Source organism: Crocodylus siamensis, chromosome 3, assembly GCF_052110815.1.
Source record: "Crocodylus siamensis isolate JL-2025a chromosome 3, ASM5211081v1, whole genome shotgun sequence".
NCBI classification, from domain to species: Eukaryota; Metazoa; Chordata; order Crocodylia; family Crocodylidae; genus Crocodylus; species Crocodylus siamensis.
The window spans coordinates 155,721,682-155,746,812 of record NC_143397.1 but is presented as its reverse complement, the minus strand read 5'-3'; the positions used below and the strand labels follow the sequence as shown (position 1 = coordinate 155,746,812).

General features: G+C 39.2%; 1 protein-coding gene across 1 annotated transcript in view; it reads right to left on the bottom strand.

Moving 5' to 3' along the window:
- Positions 1–25,131, bottom strand: part of NETO1 (neuropilin and tolloid like 1) — a 109,643-nt gene that overhangs the window by 32,853 nt on the left and 51,659 nt on the right. Inside the window, exons 5-6 of the mRNA XM_090037298.1 lie at positions 9,329–9,370; positions 9,092–9,219 (exon numbers count right to left, since the gene is read on the bottom strand). Of these exons, the coding sequence (XP_089893424.1) occupies positions 9,092–9,219; positions 9,329–9,370 (170 nt within the window). The remainder of the gene's footprint in view (positions 1–9,091; positions 9,220–9,328; positions 9,371–25,131) is intronic.

Here is a 25,131-nt window from a genome sequence, read left to right as displayed (position 1 = left end):
TATTTTAAAAGAAACCAAAAAAAAAAAAAATCTCACTGCCTACTTTTGTCTATCAAGTCATATTCCTTATTACCTGTTCTCTTCTTCCTCTGTTTCCCTTGACTGCTCTTCCCTTCCTTTCTTGCACATGAATACTATCTCAGCACCTTTTCTACCCTTGGCTCTTGAAATCTTCATTCTTTTTACCCCATCACTGTATTGTTGATAACTGACTGTTAATATTATTAGTAGTACCAATCATCAGAGGAGCTCCTAATTTCCCTTCATCTCTTACATAGTATTAACCCAAGGTACAGGGCACTGGTGAGGTGGCAGCTCTCTTTTATATTCTTTGGGTTTATGTTTGCATGGGAGAGTCTAGATTGGGCACCCCTAGAAGCAGCTGCAAACAAGTTAAAAAAATAACAAGTGCCCTACCTTATCTATGCAAGCCACATGCAGGTGGCCTGTCAGTCAATCACAATAGTCTGAGGCTAGATTGATCAGATCCTGCACAGCTGTGCAGAACAGAGACTTCCCCCCACACCCTCCCAAATCCCTTCACAGTTGCTCAGGGGCCTCTCACAATAGCATGATCTGAATAAAGCAGGGACTCCATGCCTCTGCCAGACGAAGCTGAAAATAGGGAGCAATGGGTGGAGAGAGCCAAGATCATAGCCTCAGTTCTCTACCTGTAGAATTGTTACATTGTGGAAAGCCAATTCACACTGTCTAATCTTGAATGGACTTTTCTCACTCCTGTATGAAAGCAGCACAACAGAAATTGTGGATCACTGAAGCATACCCTCTCTGGTGCACCCCTTGGCTGGGTATCTACATAATCTTTGGAAGGGAGTAAGTGTGATAATTTACTGCCAGATCTGTCTCAGGGCAGTCCAAATTCTTAGTGTAGGGACAGAATTTACACATACAATGATATAAGTGGCCAGAAACCGGTTCAAATCTGTAACACAGCAGAAGTTCACTGCACATAAACTGCTTTCAAAATGGCTGAAACTGGTTTAAGGTAAACCTGGATGGATGTAGTATCAGACTTAACTAAGGTTTAATTGGTTTATTGAACTTCTGTCCCAGATCCCCTCCTTATTCAAGCTACTCACCATCTCCCAGCATCCCAGGGTGCTTTGCACCTCCCCTGTGAACCTCAGCTTGCAGAGTAGGAGAACTAGCTTTGGCCCAAGCTGTCTGCTCCAGCCAAGAAGCGAGGCATGCTCTAAGAGATGCCATAGATTTCATAGACATTAGGACTGCAAGGGACCTTGCAAGATCATTGGGTCCAGCCCCCTGCCCAAGAGGCAGGAAGTCAGTTGGGGTCAGATCACCCCAGCAAGATAAGCATCCAAGCATTTCTTAAAGATATCTAGAGTAGGTGCTTTCACCACTTTTGGGGGGAGCCTGTTCCAGACTCTGGAGACTAATGATAAAGAAGTTTATCCTTATGTCCAATCTAAAACAATCTTCCTGAAGTTTATGACTGTTGGATCTTGTCTTCGCTTGTGGTGCCCTGGTGAACAGATGTTCTCCCAGTTCCACATGCACACCCCTTATATACTTATAGGCTGCCACCAAGTCACCCCTGAGCCTTCGCTTCTCCAGAATGAAGAATCCCATGCCTCAGCCTCTCCTTATAAGGCCTCTTCTCTTGACCTCTGATCATGCATGTGGCTCTCCTCTGGACTCTCTCAAGCTTCTCCACATCCTTTCTGAAGTGCCCCATGGCTTCTGGCTTGAGCCACTGCAGGCATGTGGCTGCATTTCCAGAATCAGAAGTGAATATTTTGCTTGCTTACAGCTTAGACTAGCCTGTGAAAATTGAATCACTTCATCCTTAGGCTTTTTGACTACTTAGCTGTGGCTGGGGGCCATACTAGCAGGGCAGACCCAAGTCAGCTGGGGCCATGGGTCCCCGAGGCCACATTTCCCTCTCGCTGCCATTTCACCACATGTCCAGGTGCTCCCTTCACTGCTCTGTGCACCCCCTTCTCCTCAATACTGCTCACTGCCCTACCCCAATGCATTATACTCCTGGTCCCCGCCCCCCCACTCCACTTTACAGTTCCTTCTGCACCGCATTCCCCAACAATGCTGCTCCCTGTTTCTCCCTGTTGCATTCCATGCATCTTCCCACTGTTGTGATGTTGGTTAAAGGATTTCTGTTTTATCTTGATGTTCTAGTTCCTTTTAAGTTGTTTCGGTTGTCTTTTGCACTCCCCAGTTTTTAAGTTATTTCTTTTTTCATATTGAAAGCCACCTTGAGCCTTTGTTAGGAAGGATGACACAGAAGTTGAATAAAAAAAGTACATGGCTTTCCCTAAAGAGAGAGTACTGATAACATCCTACTATTCTGTAGTAACAATGAAATCAGGAACATAATCAAAATCTTCTGCAGGGGACTGCATGCAGTGTTTTACCAGTATGCCTGTTGGTAACCAAGCAACATGGATCCATATATCCACTATGAGACTTGATAGGAACATATGGACAGCCTCTATCATCAGACTCATCATCATAGCTAATAACTAATTATATTTACATCACATTCAATTCTCCATAAGAAAGATAGTTTGAAAATACGTTTTAATCTTCCCTGACAACTCCTTGCCAATAAAATAAATAAATAAAAGACTGTAATTCATCTGAGGAAAAAGAGATAAAAACAAAATCTCAGATAGTGTCCTCTTTTAGTATTTAGATGTAATTAGAGATCACAGTTTTCATGCCCCACTGAATAATTGAGGTAATTTTCATTGCTGTTACCAAAATATGATCTCCCAATATTTGATAATATTCGTCACTGTTACTGTTACTTCCTGAGTCATTCACCCAATGCAGTCGTATCATGGGTGGCATGGAACTTTTTGCTGCAGGCTTTGATTAGTTCCAGTCCTCTTTTACATTCCAACCATATAAGAAAAAAAAACAAACAGGGGGACTCTTTCTTTTTCCAAAAGAATGTTAATACAGAACGAAAAGGCTATTAATGTGGACTTTTTAGTTGCCTGTTATTTTCAAACAACAAGGCAAAATTCACAAGCTCATATAGATATCACATCTATCCAAAGAACCTTGCCTGCATACGTCTTAAGACCAACATGGCTACAACCAACAGCCCTGTAACAAGCTCATATTGGCTCATTCCTAGTTTAAATTCTATTTTCTGTCACACTAAGGGCCTCTCTAGACATTCAGATAAAGGCATGGTGGGATCTGATGCACAACTCACACAACTGTGGCTTCTGCCATGCTACACACACATAGTAGGAGGCGTTATTGTGGGATCCAGCATCAGATCCAACTACACCTTCTACTGGTGCAAGGGGAGCCTGGGATCACCATCCTGGGCTCTCCTTGCACCAGCAAGTTCCCACAGCTGAGAGTCAAACAGCTGAAAGGACTCACAGCCATGGCAGCACCCCATGCATTGCCATAGCTGGGAGTCCCATCAGCTGATAGGACTCCCAGCTGTGGGGGCATAGCTACCTTGCTACATGTACAAATTAAATATGGATAGAAACCAGCTATAAAGTCATTACACATTTTCCAGCTGTAACCTTACAGTCATATGGACCTTCTTATGGCGTGATAGTTACTTTGTAGGCGTAGCCAGTCTATAACCAGTTAACATGTAGAGGGGGCTTTTTTCATGTTTGATGCTGCTGGTTTTGCTGACAATTGAAAACAGAATTTGCTATCATAAATATAAATGTGATAGAATAAAACAGTATACAATGGAAAGGAATTATGTGGGTTAAAATGATACCTCTATGGGTGCGTCCCTGTGAGTAGGAATGTGTGTTTCCCTGAGAACAAAGAGCAGTGGCACAATGTGTGCCACTGCTACTTGTCCCTGGGGAATACCCATTCCACACATGCTCTCGCACATGACACGCTGCCCCAGGTTGGGTACGGGAGGCTGAGCCCAGCAACTCTTCTGGCCCCAGCAGCCTTACTTACTCCCAGGGGCCTCCAGGAACGTAAAATGACTGTGCACAACATGTTGTGTCATGCTGGATGCTCATGATTCATAATTCATTGAAGCCAAGAACAAGATTCCCATTGATTTTCCTGTAGAGAATGGATAGCTAGCCAAGTTAGCCTGAAATCTGAGAAAGAACAGAGCAGGGTAGCACTATACTGATCAGTTGGTTCAGAGAGACATATGTTTAGGTGAGTTTTCCCATTGACTTTAAGAAGACAACTGGGTTCTTAGTATTTTATGTACACACGCGCACATTATCACACTTTGCTTTGTGGGGGCTTTCTTTCTTGCCAAAACAGTAATTTGGAAAACAACTCCTGTATCTTTTTTTTCAACTTTTCTGTCATAAAATTTCAGTTAGATCTTTTTTCACCAATCACCACTTTCATGTTATTTGTTGGGGGGGGGGGGGGGGGGGGGAATAAAACAAAACACCTGCCAGCACACTAACAGAGTTTCTTCTGAGTTTTGAGATGTTTTCACAAATGCCAATGCCATTAGCAGCACAGCTGATAACATTTCACTGCAACTGTAGTGTATACAATTTATATGTCTGATTGCAGTATGATTTAAACAATTGTCTTGTCACCTTTAAAGTTTGTTTTATCATCACAATAATGAAAGACCAAATGCTAGCTGAATTGTACCATTTATTATTTTTTTGTAAAATTGTAGCAATTTTTTATTTAAATTTGAGAAGCAACAAAAACTCTGAATACATGCATTAAAGGAACAGAATTACTGTAAATTATGAATACTATATAACTTCAGTAGAATGGATGTAATAGTGAATCATCTTTGATGTGTGCTACTTTTTAATCAATCACTGAAGGTTTGGATTGATCAGGTAGGTCACCATTGCAGCCTATTTGACTTGCCAGTAATATTTGCTCAGAGAAGTTTGGTTTTATTTAGTACACCAAAACAAATACAACTCCACAATGTATAAGATGTTTTACTCAATGGCCATAAATAACATATGAAACAATAACTTCTCCCTTTCTGGGCCTTACTTCACAAAGCCTACATCCTCTGGTCCCTGGCCATAACCAACTTCTTTAGCATATTGGTAGTGTAAGTAGGTCTGTGTCCCTTTCTATGTTAAAGTACTTACAGATGCTCATTTCTATACTCTGTGTCCATTTTCAAATGCCTGTTTGTAACAAGAGGAGCTTTACAGTACCGCACCTAGAATCTTTTCCTTGGAAGTTCATTCCTCAGAGCAACCTTCTGCAATACCACATCTTCGCTTCCAAAACAAAAACCTCATAAACTAATAATAAACTCACATGACTATGGGGAACCCTTTTCTGGCAATACTGAATGGCCATCAGTCTTTACATTACAGAAATGCATATGGGAAGATCCAGGATTTGCTAAAAAGGAATATGACATGTTACCCACCAGACCATGGGCAAACGGGGGTGAGATGTGACTGCAGAACCTGCGGTTGGCAGATGACACCAGACAGCTAGGCAGAGAATAAGCAAATGAGAAGGGGGAAGACCTGCCCACTATACCCCCACCAACACCACTGCCACTGTCCCCAGCTGACTGGGGGCAGGGCACAGAGCTTGCCCTGCCAGTGGCTACAGGGAGTGGCTGCATGAAGAGCTGGCACAGCCAGCTCTCTGCCTGCCTCCTCCTTCTCATACCCTCCACTGGCTAGGAGCAGGTGCTGGAAGCAGGAACTTGTGTGCTGCTGCCTCTACTATCCCCAGGTGAGCCTAGCTTCCAAATAGCTGCTCCCTGAAGCATAGGACTGGAGTGGGTCAGATCGACTGTGGGGCTCCCCCAGTGCCTGCATCATCCAGAGGCAGTGGAATTGGCTTGAAGGTTCTGCCTTCCAATGCCTGTTTCCAGCGAAAGCCTCTTGGAGAGGGGCAGGCAGGGAGCAGGTCCTGGGCAGGGCAACCTGCAAACTGCTGCTACCGTCCCCTGCTGAATCTGGCATCCCACACAGACTCAGCCAGTAGCTGGCATGATGCAGGAGCAGTTCTGCACTCTACCTCCTGTGCCCAGATCAGCCAAGACAATGGCAGCAGCAGCAGCAGAAGGGGGGTGCATCTGGACCCTGGATCCACCCCTGGAAATGCACAATCATTTTCATGAATCAATAGCAGCTCTTGAGATGTCAAATCATATCAAATTTTCTTGTGCCCTATTTAAAGAGTATATTAATACTTCTCTAAGTCCCCAGTGACTTTGACATTCTCATTTACAGTTTTCTGAGGAAGAGAACATCAGTTAGTAACAATCCATGATTCACTGGCAACTTTCTGACATTTAACAGGTATATATGTGGACTGCAGTCTTCCTCCACAATCCTGTTAGCTAGGTGCTTTATTACTTTAACATCATTTTGTACCAACCTGGTGGACTGAAGATAGGGACCTAGTGGTAACATTTCTGCATTTCATACTTCAGAGTAAAATGAAATCCATGCCCAGTAAAGTGAGATGTGTTTTCAGATATTACTATAATATACAGTAGCTAGCTATCTAACAAACTTAGATTTGACATAACCAATTACTTGTCTAGCTGGACAATCTTCTAGCAAAGCTGCTTCAGAATATATTTTCCTTAAGAAAACATAAAAAGGATGTCTTATTTGACCCACAGGATCATTTTCTCTTGTGCAATTAATATGGGTCTTTTATGCTTGATTTAGATGGGAGTTTTTTGCATATGAAACAAGTCTTAACAGATTTCTCCATACAATTTTTAATTTGACGTCAGGTTAAACACCTTTGGCCCTTATATTTTTCAATCCATAGGTGATTTTCACATAGCATTTTATACATACTTTTCTGTCACACATTTGGGATCATCATTTCAATGGCTATTACTGGCATATAGTCACTTAAGTTTCTATTCTTACTGACCAGGTATAGCAATATATAGCTGCCCAATACAGACTCTATATCTGAAGCCTTAACACACTATCTAGTCCATGGTTCAGCTGTCAGAGAACTTTGTGTTGTGGCTATTCTGAGTTGCATAAATCCATAGGTGCAAAACTCCTCTTAATTGGGTCAGCACCAGTTACGCTATTTGGGATGCCATGCCTTCAGGATCCAAAAGGGGGTTTATCAAAAAATATGGACCACTGATTTAATGCAGCAGATCAAACCTACAATAACACTCATTATAAATATCATTTAGGGAAAAGCTGTCCAAATTCTGTCAAGGAACTATTTCTTCAAGGTCAGGAAAATTGCTGAGCTTTTGGAAATGCTGAGCTCTTTATTGAAAAGGTTGAAAAGAAGGTTGTACATTTGGGAGACACATTAAAAATCATAGAATAAGTTAATCTGTGGTTGTTCAAATGTCTGGGCATTTCAATGGGTGCCCTTAGTAAAACCTAGAGAATGCTTTCCCTCTGAGTTTCCCAGAAAAAATAATTGAACCAGTAGTATAATTAGGATGGGGTGATCAGCGCAGCTGCCTTGGGCACTGAATTTTAAGGGGGGGAATCAAGGGAAGAACAGAAAAAAAAAGGATGCAACTGCAGTCACATAATGGTGCCAGTGGCATGATGACAGCTGGAAGTTACCGCTGCCCCTGCGCATCACAGCTGCCCTAGATGACTGGTTACCTTGTTATGCCTCTGATTTGAAAAACACTAATTTACATTTTTCAGTTGTCCCCAACCTGTGGCTAAATTCTACAGATAAACTGTTCTCATATTACTAACTGGTAGTTTTAAGCAGGTTACAAATTCAGGGTTTGGCTCAATAAGAATATCAGGCTACAAGTATTCAGCCAGTAAGCTATATGAAATAAAACTGACATGAGTATGATGCAACTATATAATCTTATTTACCTGTAATGAGAGTAGTGAGATTTCGTTTAAGGAAAAAGCTTACAATGAGATAGGTATATCAGCAAAACCAGAAAACACTAACAGGTAAAATCTTTCCTATCACTATCAATAACTAATTGTTTTCAAGCTAAACACTCAATATCAATAGCACTCTGTTCTAGAAAAGAAAAAGAATCACATTTATTTAATTGAATGCTTCTATTTTTATTTTAATTAGATGAGAGGAATTTTTATTATATGAGTAATATTGAATTAATTTAAATATTAATTTAAACATGAATTTAAATATTAAACATTAAAGTAAACATTAATTTAAAGGGTATATTGGCAATGCTTTAATTTAATCCTTTGCCACCTGACATTTTAGCTTCTAGTGCAAACTTTTTTTCAATAGAGAAATGTTAACCCATTTCAGCCATCTAATTTAGTCCACTCTATAGCCGACTTTTCAAGTACTTTTCCTTTCAAATACAGAGTGCCAAAAACTATAATGAATAGATACATTCAGAGTTATGTTCTAATTTAACATATAAATCCTTTTACTAGCATCTAAAAATGGGTGTACCCAGACATTCAAATTTGTAAAGCTCTTTCTTTAGTAACGATTTTTTTTTACCACATACAGCTTGTTTGCCTTCAAAGGATGCAGTGAAAGTATGGAATACACAATTGTTACACTTGAAAAGAGTAAACGTATGGTTACATAACTAACAGCTATTCACACATTGATTGATAAGATCACCGGATAGAAAACAAGAATGTTTTCTCTGTTGAAAGGCTCTAACGAAGTCAAGGACTATATTCAAGAAATACGTATTTACCGTGACTCTGTTTTTTACTAATTTCTTAAACAGCAAGTAGAAAATGACACTAAAGGAGTTTTGGTGCCTCTTAAATGGCCCATTTAACTGGATACTTTGTTATAGTGTCAAAATAAAGGTAGGAGCTACCAGTAAGGAAAATAAAGGGGTACAATCCCCCTGCAGTGAATTAGATCTGTTGATTCTTTGAAGAAGAGAGGAAAATTAAAAAGGTACTGGAGAAAATAACCTATAATACAAAATGTCCATTTTACTGCCTGCATTGTTATTTATAGCAAATGAAGGTTACTTTCACTTAGAGGTGACAAATTACTACTACCAGCAGTAGGAAAATAATAGTTTATAAGTTCAGCACTGTTGAGTTATTAAGGAGGACCTATCTGTACAAAGACATGCTGTATTCTATATTAGTAAAATCATTTTCTTAAATGAAATGCCAAATCAGCAGCTGCATACTGGACTGACCTTGGATCGCGGTGGTGCTCGGATGTACCATTTACAGTCTACTGCCTCCGTTTCAGAAGCTTTTCCTTCCTTTGCAATTTGCACAGATTCCACAATTCCTTCAGGTCCTCCCATCTCAAACTCACAAACTGAATAACAAAATACCAGAAAAATGAAATCTGAACAGCAAACAAAAATATTTTCTATAGCATAATACAATGCTCCTCCTAATAATTTCATGAAATCTAGCATACCAACCTGGCAATGGTTTCAAAACTCCAAGGTCCTTAAAGTCAGGATCTTAAAAATTGAGAAAGAGAAAATTAGTCCAGGTAATGTTTTGATTAGAACATTGAATTCAATGTCATTAGATTATTACTAGACACTTTGGGAAAGTAAGTATGCATGTATATAGTAGCATAACTTTTAGGGACCATGGAAACACATTTATTGATAATGCAAAATAGATTGATATTTTAATATTAAGCTCTTTTTATTTTCCAAACCTGTTTTGGTCAGGATTTTCTCTGCCTCATTCCCTATTTCCCAGCAATGAGCACAGAGGAGAATGCAGCAGTTGACAAGAGATCTATATATCTAACCTTCTGATAGCACTGATGTGTTGGCAGAGTACAGGGGATTATGTTTCCAAACATTCCACCCAGAAGCTCTTTGCCTATTTTTTAAACTTCTACACGGCTTGGTTACAAGACATAGCATAACTAGAGGAATATGAACTCCACATTGCTATCTGACTGATCTGCAACCCTGACTGGCAGTGTACTTGTAGAGACACTGTCTTTGACAAGAACATTCCCTTGACTGTTAATAAATAAATACCTTACCAGCTTTCCCTAGGTTTCACTGAGTGAACATAGTTAATGAATGTAATGCAATATGCTGCTTTAGTTCATAAACATGGGAGTATTTTTAATTTCTGGGATGCTTCATACTTTGTTTATAGCCAAGTACAAGATTTACGTGAAATGAATTTGGTCTCAGACCTATGCGCCAGTCAACAAGTGTCAGCTTACATAAATCAGCATATCATAATTTTCTGGCACATTTTAAAGACAGCGCAAGAGAAATCCAGAATTGAAATGTGAAAGAAACTAAATGGTTTTGAGAAAGGATGCTCTTCTGAGAGTAGATTAGTCATTGTTTGGAAATCATAGAATGATAACTCAAGATTAGACTGCCTGACATGCATGTTCCAGCTTTCAACATACTGTCCACCTTGAAAATAAAGCAAATAAGGAAAAAAATATGTTGGCCTTAACATTTTTGTTAAAAAAAATATAGGATTTGGTCTTCCAAAATTGGTGTTAAACATTTATGAACAAATACTCTGCAATAAACTTCCCCTGGGTTTTTTAGAATTCTGAACTGGACTTCATAGGGATTCTGAAAGATATAAGCTAGGGTAGAGTTTTGTTCAGTGCATCTATGAACCAAACAGTTTTCATTTTACTTTACTGCCTCAGAATCAGGCCTTTGTATGAAAAGCTGGAAAGTACAAAGGAAAGTTTAGAAATTAAAAATATATGGAAATGAAAAAAAATATGGAATTTCAATTTGAAGCAGGCCTAATCAGTTTAATAAAGATAACTAGTTCAGTTCCTCATGGGAAGGATCAAACATTTTATCAGCTTAGTTAGAATTTGCTGCCCTAAACAACTAAAGATGTAATACCACCTTGGGAAACTGTCTGTACAATGTAGCATTTGTCTGCATCATCTTTTGTTGTTGCAGACAAAGTCTTGGATAAGTACTCATGAACTAAAGAGACTGCAGAGATTGCTGAACAGACAATTAGCATTAACCGTTAAGCAGAAGACACATTAAAAACCCACCTCTAAATTTAATTAAATATTCCAACTAATGGATTTAGATACTGATAGTATACCTATCGCTTACAGCAAGACATTTAATAGTGGAATCTATTTAACTGGAAGCTCAAATTAACACCCAATCCACATGATGATACAGCCACTGAGTTTTCTCTAAGAGTTGGTTTTAAATCTTCTCTGGTCTGCTGAAACTATGGTGTGCCACAAAAGCAACATATTGTGTCCTTAACACACAGGAGAAGGCCACTGGAGAATTTTTGCTCTGTTAGGAAACTCTCCTTTTATGGCGGGAACTCCCCCTGTGTCCTGGATGCCTTTCTCCCCTGCCCTTTTCCCCAGCTCCACACACATGCAACAGTGTAAGAAACTGGGGGACACTAGGTAGGCCTAGGGTGGAACAAGAACTTGGGCCTCACAGGAAATACGTTAAAAAGAAGTGGCAGTAAAATCCTATCTTAAATTAGCAATGGGAAGAACTTTCAAAGACAACCATGTGCCTTTAAGTATTCTAGATGCCACAGGTGCATCCACAAGAGGAGGAGGAAAAGGGTTATATTCTGGTGATGGTGAGATGCTTGTTTGCTGAATGCTAGTACTTTTAAAGCCTCTCTTCCCTCCCTCAAATCTTCCAGCAGTCCCCACCACTTTAAATTAGTGTGTTTCAGGGTGGAAAAAATAGTAAATGGTGATAGTGTCACATGAGGTTAAAGTATAAAAATGAAGGAATAGAAAATACATTGATTTGCACTAGAGAACAAGGTTTCAATCTGTAAGTCCTTGACACAAGCACACTGGAAAGCATTCTTTTCTTTAAATACCAATTATGTGAGGATTTCCAATTAGAAAAAAATTACTTTAACCAGTAGCACAGGGCACAGGGGCAGCAGCAACTTCCAGATGTCATTGTGATTATGATAGCAATTGTATAGCTACCAGCAGCTGCCCCCTTTTTTTTTTTCACTTCTGCCTCAAGTCGGCATCCGTGGTTTTTGCCCCATTCGCCCTGCACTAGATAAGTTACTGGTTTTAGCTTTCATTCTAAAACATCACACCAAACTGCAAGATATTAGCATAGATGAAAATATATCAAATTAAGATATAGCAGGATAGTTCTATTACATGTTTTGGTTATAAAATTCACTTAACATTCTATTTTACTGGATTTTTATTGTACATAAAAATCATTTGCTTGGGCAGATCATAGATGTGGAGGTTACTAGACAGAGATCATTATGGCCATTTCAGCTGACACAGGGCATGGGATTTCATAGACTAACCTACATATGAAGTCAGTTAGAACCAGAATACAAGCTCATTTGTTCTAGCATGACATTATTTATTTCATAGGGAAGTTGGAACCTCCTCTGGTGGACTTCTACACTTCTGAAGAAGTATAGGAGACACATGCTTCCATAGATTGTAATTAGAAGTGGGGGTGTGGATGGTCCCTCTGTTGCTTTTCAGCAGCAAAATAATGAAAAAGCAGTCCTTCTGTTGCTTTTCAGCAGCAAAATAATGAGATCTGGTATTGTTGTAAAGGTGTCTAATGAGAAACTAAGATGCCCAGTCACTGCAACAATTTGTATGATACAATTAAATTAATATACAAATACAAATATAAATGAAACCACCACCTAGCAGTCTTGTATGACTCGTAAGGCTGAAAGTTTAGCTACATTAGGAATGTGGGACTAGAAAAGGCCTCTGGAACACTGAATGCAATCCAAACATGTACCCAAGACTTAGGTTTGCTTTTTGAAGTAAGGTAGGTTTGCTTGAAGTAAAACAACACTAAAGTTTATTTTAGTAGACTTTCTCTATATGATTAAGACAGATGGAACTGTTATGATTAGTTCTGCTGAGTCAGAGTAGGGCAGAGACTTTATTATACTATTTAATTGGCAGCTAGTCAAATCTTCTGGTGTGGACATGTCTTGCAGCTAGAAGAAAAAATAGGAAAATCCAGAAGAATCTAAAAGTGGAAACCCTTAGAGCACACTGAGGATCTATAATAGAGCAGAAAAACAGGAGAGAGACGCTTCTATAGAAAACATGCAAAGGTTTCGGAGACTCTAAAATGGGGAGATGGAATATAAAGAGAGAAAGGAAAAAGAAAAAAGATATTTGATGAAACAATACAGGAATATTTAAAAGTCTATAGCAGGGGACCCTCACCCATCAGTCACAGGCAATTATTTTGGTAGCAAGTTGTATTTTTGTTTTTTCTCCATCTTTATATTGTATAATTATTGTGTTTATATTGATTTTTACTGTTCTATATTACTGTTTTATTGATACTATATGATTTAGGCATAGTTAGCGTAAGTCATGTCAAGTTTCCATCTTGTTCTCAAGTCTCCGTCTTGTCCCCAGGACCTGTTGTGTAACCTATGACTCATACCTACCACTCCTATGCAACTCGGTTCCTGAATAAATAGGGATGAATGAGGGTGCTTGAGGGACAATGGCAGTAGGTCTAAAAATAGCTCCCTCTGAATGACCAAACCATTAAAAACAATACTTGGACCAACGACCCAGCCATTGGAACCATCCTCAGTTTTCAAAAAACAAAAAGATGAGGGTGAGGCAATCCACCATTGTACCAAGGCTGCACATGCTCAGTAAGAACACCTGGAACCCTCTGGAACAGGATTGACCTTGTCTAGACAGGACCTCCCCATAGGAGATCAGAGGTACTCTGTCCCATAAAAAGGGGTAGTGAAGACTGACTCCTTGGGATGCCCTTTTCATCTGGACCAGCACCATGCCACACCACCTATCCACTCAGAGGCCCTGCTGGTGACCCGCCTCTGGACAACACCTACTGGACAAAGACCTCTTTCCAGCCTGGATAGGTAGCTATCACCCCAACCCCCTCTTCAGCAACAGACTTGGACTCTGCTTCTCTTCTCTACCTGGACTCCAACCCTTCCACTGAGTCTCTTTCTCCTGCTGCCATTGTGAGTGCTTGTATGAATGTGTGGGAGCCAAGAACTTCATGGGGCCGTGTAGTGTGTTGTCTGTTTAATAAACTCATTTAGTTTGAAACCCCAAGTTGGGTTGTTGTCTGTTTTCTGACTCTTTCCTCCTTGCCAACACTTATCTGCCCCCCAAACTCTCAGCTTTCTGCCTCAATTTCCAGCCTCAAGCTCCCAGGTTTCTGCCTCAGTTTCTTTCCTGGCTTTATCCTCCTTGCCACTGGGCTTCTTCCCTTGCACCAGTGACCTCAAGTAATCCTGGGGCCACTTAACCTTAAGAAGCCTTCAGGTCCTCAGCCCAGCTTCTCTCTAGTCTACCAGTTCTAATCCTGGTTCCAGCAACTTCCACTCCTTACACTTTCTTTCTCACCTTAACCTTCCCTCAAGTATCCCAAGTACCCTACCATACCATCCAAGTAAGGAACTCACCTGTGTGTATGTGTAGGTGGATGGTATGTGTGTGAACTGGTGAATATACACACACACACACATATATATGTGTCATAGTGGGAGTGATATACAAATTAGTGATCCATGTATGTGTACAGAGTGTGTGGGAATTGATAACTGATTGTTGTCTAATTTTTGGAGTGTAGTATGTATGTCCTTGAATTAGTGATAGGCATGCATGTGCCTCAGCTGGTTTGGATGTGTATGTGCCTGAGTTGGGGGTGGGGTGCGCACCTAATTGATTTGTGAGTTTGTATATGTGCAATTGTATCACACCCTCCTGTCTAACAGTACAATATTGAGATCCTGAGAGCTGCCCTGGCCCTACAGGGCAACAAAGGTGTACCTGTGTATATAATGGTCTGTAAAGGGAAGGACTTCTAGGCTATAGAGTTTGCATGTAGGTAAACTTACCATGGGGTAAAAGAGGTCAGGGATTTGCTGTGCATTACTTGCTCAGTGGTGATTACCCGGGTGCCTTTTCTTACCTTGTGGTAAGCACGGGCAAAAAGTGCTTTACCTCCTTTACTTCTGTAGTTTAACTCTCAAAGAAAGATGGCTCTGTTACTGCATTTTAGCTTTCATTTACACATGGACATAGTCAGGGAAATAGCTGATGCACAGAGATGTGGTAAACTGTTCATCCCCTGAGCATTTGCTTTAAAAGGAATAAGCTGTGTCTTCACTGAAGTATTACTGGTTCTGAAATGTGAAAGTTATGTTGGAGTAGTGAAAAAAAACACTCTCTCCCTTCTCTCCCTACACACACACACATACACACACACTCTTTGCATATTGTCAGTACTATTTTATGGTAGAGTTAATTCATTTACTGTGCTTTAATACCAGCACACGTGTAGACCATGATGGTTTACTGTGGACCTAATTAGTCTACTCTGCAGTAAAGTGTATGTGTAGATATACCCTTTTACAAAAAAAAATATACCAACACTGTCATTTTATAACCTGTGTGCAACACAAATTCTGCAACAATGTCCAAAGACAATTCTACACATCTATTCAATAACATTATCATTCTGCAAACTTGTAAAATAATTTGCACAAAATATGCCCAATGTAAATTTTTTAATGGGCAAACAGCACAGATTCCATAATATGTTCTGCCTATATTTATCCATTATGCCTGAGTAAAATCATTTTCACAGTAAATAAACTGCCACTCAGGAAACATCACTCATACCAATGGGAAGTAAAATACTGGCTCCTACATTACATGCAAAGTGGAGGGGAAAAAACATATCATATGACATACATCACAAGTTTCCTAAACTTTCCAAATTCAAACAAAGAGTCTGTATGTATTCTGAAATTTGTATCACTAAATATATTCTGTGTGAATGCAGCATGTTTTCAAAGCATATGCTGAGACACCATTTAATGTGCTTGATAGAACATGTTTTGCAACTGTGCCTTGAAATGTGTTGCATTTTTTATATATTTCTACCAAAAAAGGATGCAAAAATGATAAATTTGTTTAAATACTTGGTAACTATTATGTTTAAATACAAGAAAAGTTAAGGAGAGAGCCGTGCTAACAGTCAGGATACAGAGGCTTTGGTCCTACAGAAGGAAGTGCGACTCTACTGTCCTAAAGACTAATGAATGTTTATTCTCATTTGTAATCAAATTCCAAGGAAAAATACTAACCCCCAGCTGACTTCAGTGGAAGCTAAGGGTGCACAGCTCCCCACAAAACTAGGGACTACATTCAAAAGTTTGGAAAGTTTGGATTTCAAGCACTTGAACCAAAAAAGACATGGCGAAAAATGTTGGGGTTCTTTTGGATTTTTTTTTTTTACTCATTCAAATTCACACATGGCAAATTCGGAACCAAAAAAATTGAATTCCCACAATGACATAAGACATGTTTATTCCAAATTCTGGCACACAATTGAAAATAGTGCTGTGTCATACAGAAAAGAAATGTTATGGTAATAGTAATCTTTTATAGAAATTATTTTTTATTACTTTTATCTTATTATATAAAAAAATCTTTTACGAAAAAACTCATTTTATGGAAATATTTTAAACATATATGTACACACACCAATAAGCCTCCTGGAGTTCTCTTATTGCATGCTTTCCTTAGCTCTTTAAAATAGTTTTCCACATACATTTTTCCATACTGTCTCTCACTTTAGCATAATGGGAATGTTGAAACAGATATTTGTAATGATAAAAAGAAGAAATAAACACTCAACACTTGAAAGCAAAACCTTCATAATAATATTTTCTGTGTTCTTTTTAAGAAAAAGATTTTAAACGATTAAAAAAGATTATATTTTTCTTCAACTTCACTGAAGCAGGGCCAGATTATCACACAGAATGGTGGAAATCTGCAGTTCAGTATATGAAACTGAGAACTTCAATAAACATTGGCTAACTAGAACTCAGGATAAAGGAATTTTCTGTTTCCCTGTAGTCATTGTGCATATGTGATAGATTGACAGGGAATTAACTTGCTGAGCTTTTTGTTTTGTTGTACTTCATAAGATAAAAAAGGAACCAGGCATTCTTAAGAGTGTTTGTCCAGGCAGTATGCAACAAAGTGCTGATGTCTGAAACCCCCTAAGTCGCTAGCTGGTTTGTCACTTGTGGATAAACAAGAACATAACTAATACGTTATTCATTTTCAAAAATAATAAGCAAATCATATCAACTAGTCACAACATGTAGAAAGAGTTGGCTGCTAATGATAAATAAAGAAACTTCAGTTGTACTCCTGGAACAATGAACAATGAATATTTTTAGAGAGCTAAAAATAAACCCTTTCAAGAAATAAGAATTCTAGCTTCAACCAAGCATCTTGTAACAAATTTCTGTATTTAGATATATTTATCTATCACAGAAATGATCAGAGATCAGATCTTAAGTGCAAATGCACATGGAACACTAAGCAGGGACCATATGCTCAGACTGCTAGCATTTAGATCATTTGAAATTTATGGAGATTTAAAATAACTTTGGGAAGTTTTAATCTGTCCTATATTCTCTAGGGAAGCATCAGAATAATAATAATACGTAAAATCACAATGCTTGCACAATTCAACACAGAATAGCAAGATTATTCTCAGATATTTCATGTAATTGTGTCTTGGCATTTGAGGATACAAAGAAAATACTGCAAGATGATACCCTGTAAACTGATGACAAATTCAAAAGATTTTAAAGCACAACTGAAAGGATGTTGAAGCAATCTTAGAAGCAATTTAGAGACAGTATAAAAGCCCCTAAAAGAAAATATTTTCTTTTGTGAACTGTATGAACGGAAGGACTGAGCTGTACTATATGAAAAAGAAAATACTAAGTGAAGCAACAATTTGAAAATACAAAAAATGTAATCAAGGTTTCTTCCATCTCAATGCCATTGTTGTTTGTGTGGGATGTAAAGGCAATTTGTTCTAATAGTTTTTCACTTTATACTCAGGCTGCAGCATTCGAGAAATATGGCCAGATACGAGTTTATGACACTGTAAGGTCCGCAAAGAAAGTATGTCATGTTACTGCTAAGTATTTTCTTACTGGAAACCCTCGGGGATTTCTATAATTATTACAACTGGTAATAATATTGTATTGTGTTTAACATTTGTTTTCTATGTACTGCTTCTAAGAACTGTGCTGTACTCAGGAACAGCCATTTTGAGATATTTGGCAGAGTTAATCTGCCAGAGGACAGACCTTTGAATGCTCCCATTACTTGAATTTTTCATGCTTAGATTTTCCCAGTGTCTCTCATATTGAATGCAATGGATTCCTATTTTTGTGTCTGAAAAACCATAATGAATGTTGAAAATTCCAACAGAAGTTAAAATGCTAAGTGACATATTTGGCTTCATTTATTAAAATAATACAGCCAGTTACCTGAGAATAACAAACATGAAATACTTTTGTAAAGTCTTGAATTGAAGATTCAATATACTTATTTTATTATATTTCTCATGAAACTGTCAAAATTGCATCAGCTCCTTCGCCCCCCCCACCCCGCCACACAATAAAAAAGGCTAGTTTTTTTTACAATAAATGTTGGGCCACATTTCCTTTATTTCACTTTTTGACCTTACCCCACTTTGATCTTCAGATTTTAGAAGACATGTTTGAGCTCACTTCTGCTCTGATTCATAGTTTCATAGTAGGTAGGGTTGGAAGGGACCTTAGCAGATCATCAAGTCTGATCCCCTGACATGGGCAGGAAAGAGTACTGGGGTCTAACGACCCCGGCAAGGTGTCTATCTAGCCTCCTTTTGAAGACCCCCAGGGTAGGAGTGAGCACCGCTTCTCTTGGAAGGTGGTTCCAGATCCTAGATGCCCTGACTGTGAAGTAGTGCCTCCTGATATCTAGCCTGAATCTACTCTCCGTCATCTTATGGCCGTTATTCCTTGTTACTCCCTGTAGCGCTCAGGGGAACAGGGGCTTTCCCATTGCCTGTTGGTCTCCCTTGGCCAGTTTATAGATGGCCACCAGATCCCCTCTCAGCCTTCTCTTGTGGAGGCTGAACAGGTTCAGGTCTTGTAGCCTCTCCTCATAGGGCCCGCCCTGCTGTCCCCTGATCATGTGAGTGGCCCTCCTCTGGACTCTCTCCATGCTGTCCCCATCCCTTCTGACGTGTGGCACCCAGAACTGGATGCAGTACTTCAACTGTGGCCTGACCAATCTTATATAGAGGGGGAGGATCACCTCCTTGGACCTGCTCATGATGCATCTGTGGATGCATGACGAGGTGCAGTTAGCCTTCCTGACTGCGTCCCCACATTGGTGGCCCATGTTCATCTTGGAGTCTATAATGACTCTGTGATCCTTTCTGCCTCTGTGCTGATAAGAAGGGAGTTCCCCAGCCTGTAGGTATGCTGCTGGTTCTTCCTCCCCAGGTGCAGTACCCTGCACTTGTCAGTATTGAATCCCATCTTATTATCATCCGCCCACCCCTGTAACCTGTCCAGATGCAATTGCAGCCTGTCCCTCCCTTCTAGCATGCCCACTTCTCCCTACAGCTTAGTGTCATCTGCAAATTTGAACAAGATGCTTTTCACCCCCTCATCCAAGTTGCTGATGAAGATGTTGAACAGTACGGGCCCGAGGACTGAGCCCTGGGGGACCTCACTGCCCACATCCCTCCAGGTTATATCTTGTACAACTCCATTAGCTTCAGTGAAGTTTCTGAGGTTGTATATCACATCAGCATTTGAAAATTTATATACAAAGTTCCACCAATACCAGTGCTCTAACATGCAAAATGTGAAAGCCAGGAACAAAAATAATATTGTCCCCAACCCCTCTGCCCTATTTATTTGGCTATGAGGGTGAATAATCTCCAAGCAAACATTTAATACAACTATGTCCAAGGCCAATTTATCTTGGCCTTGTATTCAAACTGGTTAAGCTGAGTGGACAGAGGGTGTGTCTAGATGTGTATTAATGAGCCTTTTCTAATGCTCATTAAATTTAGTACCTCCAGTGTGAGGTACTAAATTAATGCACATTAGGATGTGCTAATGTGCAGTAGCACATTTGCATATTAGTGACACTTAATGTGCAGTAGCTTATTTTAGTGTGAATTAGCACAATGTCATGGTTTTTTATATGATGTTTAATGCACAGAAAAATAGTCTATTCCCAATTAAAGCACATGTGTAGACATGTCCAGAGAGAGGCAAAAGGCAGGGTAGATGTGTGTCTTCTAGACTAACTGAATCCAAGATACATAAGCTTACTACATCAGATGCAATCGATAAAGTAAGACCCTACTTATGAAGACTTATGCTGCACGTCTTAATTTAGTTCTTCTACAAAGGTGCAAGTCTTCCATGCCAGACTTCAGACTAAGATAGCTAATTACTTCTCTAGACAAAGAGATATCAATTTTGTGGGCAAAGTGCAGAGTGGTTTCAGGGGGGCACACAGATAGCAAGACCATGCCCCAAGGCATTTGAGAGGCAAAAGGGGCCATCTGGGGTTCTCACATTAAAAACAAGACCCAAAATGTTATCAGGATGGAGAGTCCTTGGTAGATAAGAGTTTTATAATCATCAAGTATCACCCAAATACCCTGGTTGAGGATCAGTTCCTCTTGTAAAAACATAAAAAAGATGGTTCCCATGTTTGTCTTTGTGTTATTTATTCCACCATCTCCAGATCATCTAAGAGGATATGAGTCTTCATCCTTAGTAAGCCAAGGACTCCTCTCCATTTCAGTGCTTTAGGCTCTTGCAGCTCATTAGTCATTGTCTTTGATTGTCAATCATCAGCAGAAGAAACTAATTTATGGGATAGACACTGTGGAAACACTGAGTAGGCTGATTTCTTTCCTCACTGTCCTGATGAGGTGGAGAAACGGATGCTGAATCTAGGAGAGGCCAGGAGAGGGTGCTGGAAAACACAAAGGTCTTATGATGCCATCTCCAAACAGTGTTGAGTCCAGGATGATCATGTTATTATAGGAGTGTTAGTACAGGAGAGCTATAAAACTTTAGATACTGTAATACAATAGGGTGAAGAACTGTGCCTCATTCACTTAAAGACCAGCTGTTCATTTTTGGCTGCATGTCCTGCACAACAGGTTTCCTACAGTACAGGAAAAGATGGCATACATAGACTGTATTGTCTCAACCAGGTCCTAGGTACTGATTCTCTAAATCAAATCAAGTTACATATGTGTTCTGTTGCTAGATGATATGTACTACTTGTAACAGTGCATGCACTAGTCAGTTTGAAGACTGGCAACAGACCCTTTATTATCAAATTCCTAGGGATAAAGTGAATACATTAGCCTGCTCTGCCTTTTAGCACATTCCTAAAGGTAACAAGAGGATCTTGGCTAGTTATTTTATGGAAGGGAAAAGAATTCCTCCCAACTATGCCTCACAGGCCATGATGCAACTTTCATAAAACATTCATCAGTACCTACATGCAAGAAATTCATCACAATCTCCCAACCCCTTTGAGGAGCTACATATAATAAAAATGATCCTATTCAACAGTATGGAACAGTGGATTTGTGAATGTCTGGGCTTGTTGCAATAGCAATGCCTAACTCAGTATTGACCCCATGATGAGACCTGGCTTCTACAGGGACAAGCTGAGTTTTCAGTGTGGCTTTGAATTCTCACACTATATTTTCATGTGGTATGGAATAAGAGCTGTTTCTTGGCAAATATGAGCTTTCCGGTGATAGCTGAAATCCATAGTGAATCCAAACATTTCGTTTAGCTTCTCAGCCTGAGCTGGGGCATCCCAGTTTTTTCTGCTTTACTTTAACAGGAAATTTCATATGTAAGTGTCCACTTATAAATAACATCAGTTCTGAACACATCATTGCCTCTCCACCTTCTCATCTAGTAGAGTATCAGGGGAACAACCTATAGTGAACTTTTACTTTGACCTAAGTGACCCAATGGAATAGCACTGCAAGGAATTTCAATTGTGTTTCAACCTCCCCTGATGAAAAGATATGCTATCAGTGGATACATGACCACTTCATCATCTGGTAGTATGAACCACAGAACAATACATTAAAACAGATATATTGTTTGTGGAGATAGGACCAAATTAGATTATGATGTTTCCATAACTGTAAGATTCCCTTAGATGGGGTGGCACTCTGTGAAACATCCATGAGAAAGAAAATAGCAGGTAATTACTTTAGTGGATAATACAGTGAGCTTTCACAATTGTTATTGAACATAGTTCACTGTGAAGCTCTCCTCTAACAAAGTAACTTCATACTCCAAAAAAAAAAAAAAAAAATAGCATCATTGAAAGGAATGATCTTGCTTATTATCTAGAAAAAAATCTGCCCATGCCCAATGCTGTATTGTCCTTCTACTTCCCCATGGCCTAAAACAAGATATTTGGAAATTAGACATTTTGAGGTTTTTTTAGAATTTCTCCGGAAGGGAGTTTCAAAAGAAACAATGCATTTGACTAAAAAAAAAAAAAAAATCACAAAATATTTTAGTGTTGCCAAATCTGGTTTTTTTATTTGCTTGTCACAATTAATTGAGAAATGGGAGTAGAAAAATGAATGCTTACAACAGATTGAATGCAGCATTTCCTCCCCCAAATACAACATGCCAATTTAGGGCTTGATTCTACTTCCTTTGAAGTCACTGGAAATGGTTATATAAATTCCAATGGAGGATTTGATTTATAACGTAACATGGGCACAAATCCTGGGATCATTAATTTATCTAACTTCATATTGGCAATGAAAACCAACCTCTCAAATCAGTTCCATTGAAAATACCAGGCAACAGCAATTGTTGTTCATATGGTACTTTGACAAGGGAGTATTCATAATTATCTATGTGTATTCCATAAGAAATACAATATGAACCTTAACTGTCTAAATGTAGGAAGAGATTAGTAAAATTGTGTTGATCAGACAGTTTGTCCCTATCTTCTGTTTATGGGGGACTTTAAAAGAAAATTGAGGTAGTGAAGCAATTTTTTTTGTTTTCAGCATCAGGTCAAACATGCTGGCCAGTCAACAAACTCATGATTTTTAAGTATAGGTCAGCAGCTTTTCAACAGACCAGCTATAATTACATTTCACTTGACCAGATTAAGATTTTGGCTGCCAAAGAACAGGATTTTTTCTAGTTTGACCTAAAATACGTATTTAATGTTACAGTAATAATGGTAATGATTTACATGGAAAAGCATTTAAAAACACATTAAACCTTATGTTAAATGCATAGAACATTGTTGGTATGCAGCTTGCAAGCACATTGCAAATTATGTTTGTCGCAGGTATTATCTTCACAGGGTCAGAACCTATCATTCCAGAGATTCAAAATATCCAAATTTTATCTTTAATGTATCAAGCCACCATCTCCCCATTTATAATTGTAATGGTATTTCAAACAACTTTAATATGTAATATGCAATCTGCAGAGTTACTGACTCTCTAATCCCCATAATGAAATCAACATACGACACAAAGAACAAAACATTTTCTAGAAAACTCTCCTCTATTCCCTTAATTAATTTCCATGCATCAGAGAGAAAACAGCTAGTTTACAAAATGAGGGTGTGGGGAAAAACCAACAAAAAGAAATGGTACCTTGCAATCTTTTATTAACCCACATACTGCAACCAGCAGATCTGATAACACTGTCTCTTGAGCTTCAAGTACCAGATAACATCTGGCAAATGATGTTTGTAAGTCCTGTTACACAACATCTTCTGGCTTCTCAGTGTCATCTAGGGGACTGATATGTGACTAGAACAACAAATTTTACACTGCCTACTTCTGTTATGCTTGTAAGGATTTTTTAATAATGGATGTGCCATGGCTATCATTTTATTTGACTCTAGCTTCATAAAGATCACTCGCCAATACAGTTTTTACAGTCTTGTCCATGAAGTGAAAAATCCTAACACAAGTGTCCAGGAGATATTACCTCTAGTCTCTCACTATCCAAGTATTCAAATATCTTTGCCATATCTTTATGTGTAATGATTTCTGGATCAGTCTTTTTTAAAACGCTAGTGAGAAGCATTTTGTAGGTTACTTACTTTTTTGCAATTTTTATAGGAATTTCACTCCTCCAGGATGATTTTCTATGTTGTTTAGTAGGTCTCATTAACCTAAACATTCAAACATTTCTACTAGGCGAATACATATTTTAGCTTGTGCAGCACAGTCCAATGCACCCTGTGTCACTGAAGTTTAACTCTCGCCTGTAAATATATTCAAGCAAATACTAATATGCTAGACATTGATCTCCTTATGAATTGCAAAGTATGAACATGAAAACAATGCAAATATGATATAATTGAGTACAGTCATCAGAGCCTAAGACCTCTGAAGATCTTGGGACTATTGATTTAAGCAGATAGCAAATATTTACTGTTTTTTTATTCTGTCATGCATTCTATGTAAAAATGAAAAGTGTTGCTTTGAAAACACTTTCTAAGGGAAGAAACAACTGACAGTATATGGATAGAATGTCTATGAAAAACTCTGTAGTAATGGGTATTGTAGAGTGCATTATGCAAATAAGATCACCATCTTACTCTTCAGTGGGGTGGGGATGGGGGCAGTGGTACAGTTGTACCCACCTTTGATGCTGGGTCCACTCAAAGTTTAAAATGAACTGCCTGACAGTGGCAAAATCATTTGTATTCAGGCACCAGTGAAAGTCTCACTTGATTTCATGGCTCATTATAATCACAGAAACACAGAATCACAGAAAATTAGGGTTGGAAGGGACCTCAGGAGGTGATGCAGTCCAACCCCCTGCTCAAAGCAGGACCAGCCCCAATTAGATCATCCCTGCTAAGGCTTTGTCTATCTGGGTCTAGACAAAGTGCCCTCAGCCTCTCCTCATAAATCATGTGCCACAGCCCAAACACCATTTTCATTGTCCTCCACTAGACTTTTTCCAATTTATCCACATCCACAACCTCCAAGGATGGAGATTTTGCAACCGCTCTGGGTAACCTGGTCCAGTGTTCATTACCCTTCTAGTTAAGAAAGCTTTTCCTAATATAAAGCCTGATCTTCCCTTCCCAACTAGAGACCATTGCTTCTTGTTCTGTTATCTGCCAGCACTGAAACACTCTAGCTCAGTGGTTCTCAACCTTTTTGGCTAGTGGGCCAGATAGGCAGTATCCAGACCATACACAGGCCAGATCTTGCTGATGGTCCTGATCTGACATGGGGCAGTCATGATCTGACATGGGGCCCACCTGGCCACACAGAAGGGGACAAGGGTACCCCAGCTCCAACCTGGATCTGTAGAGGGGAAGGAGGGAACATCG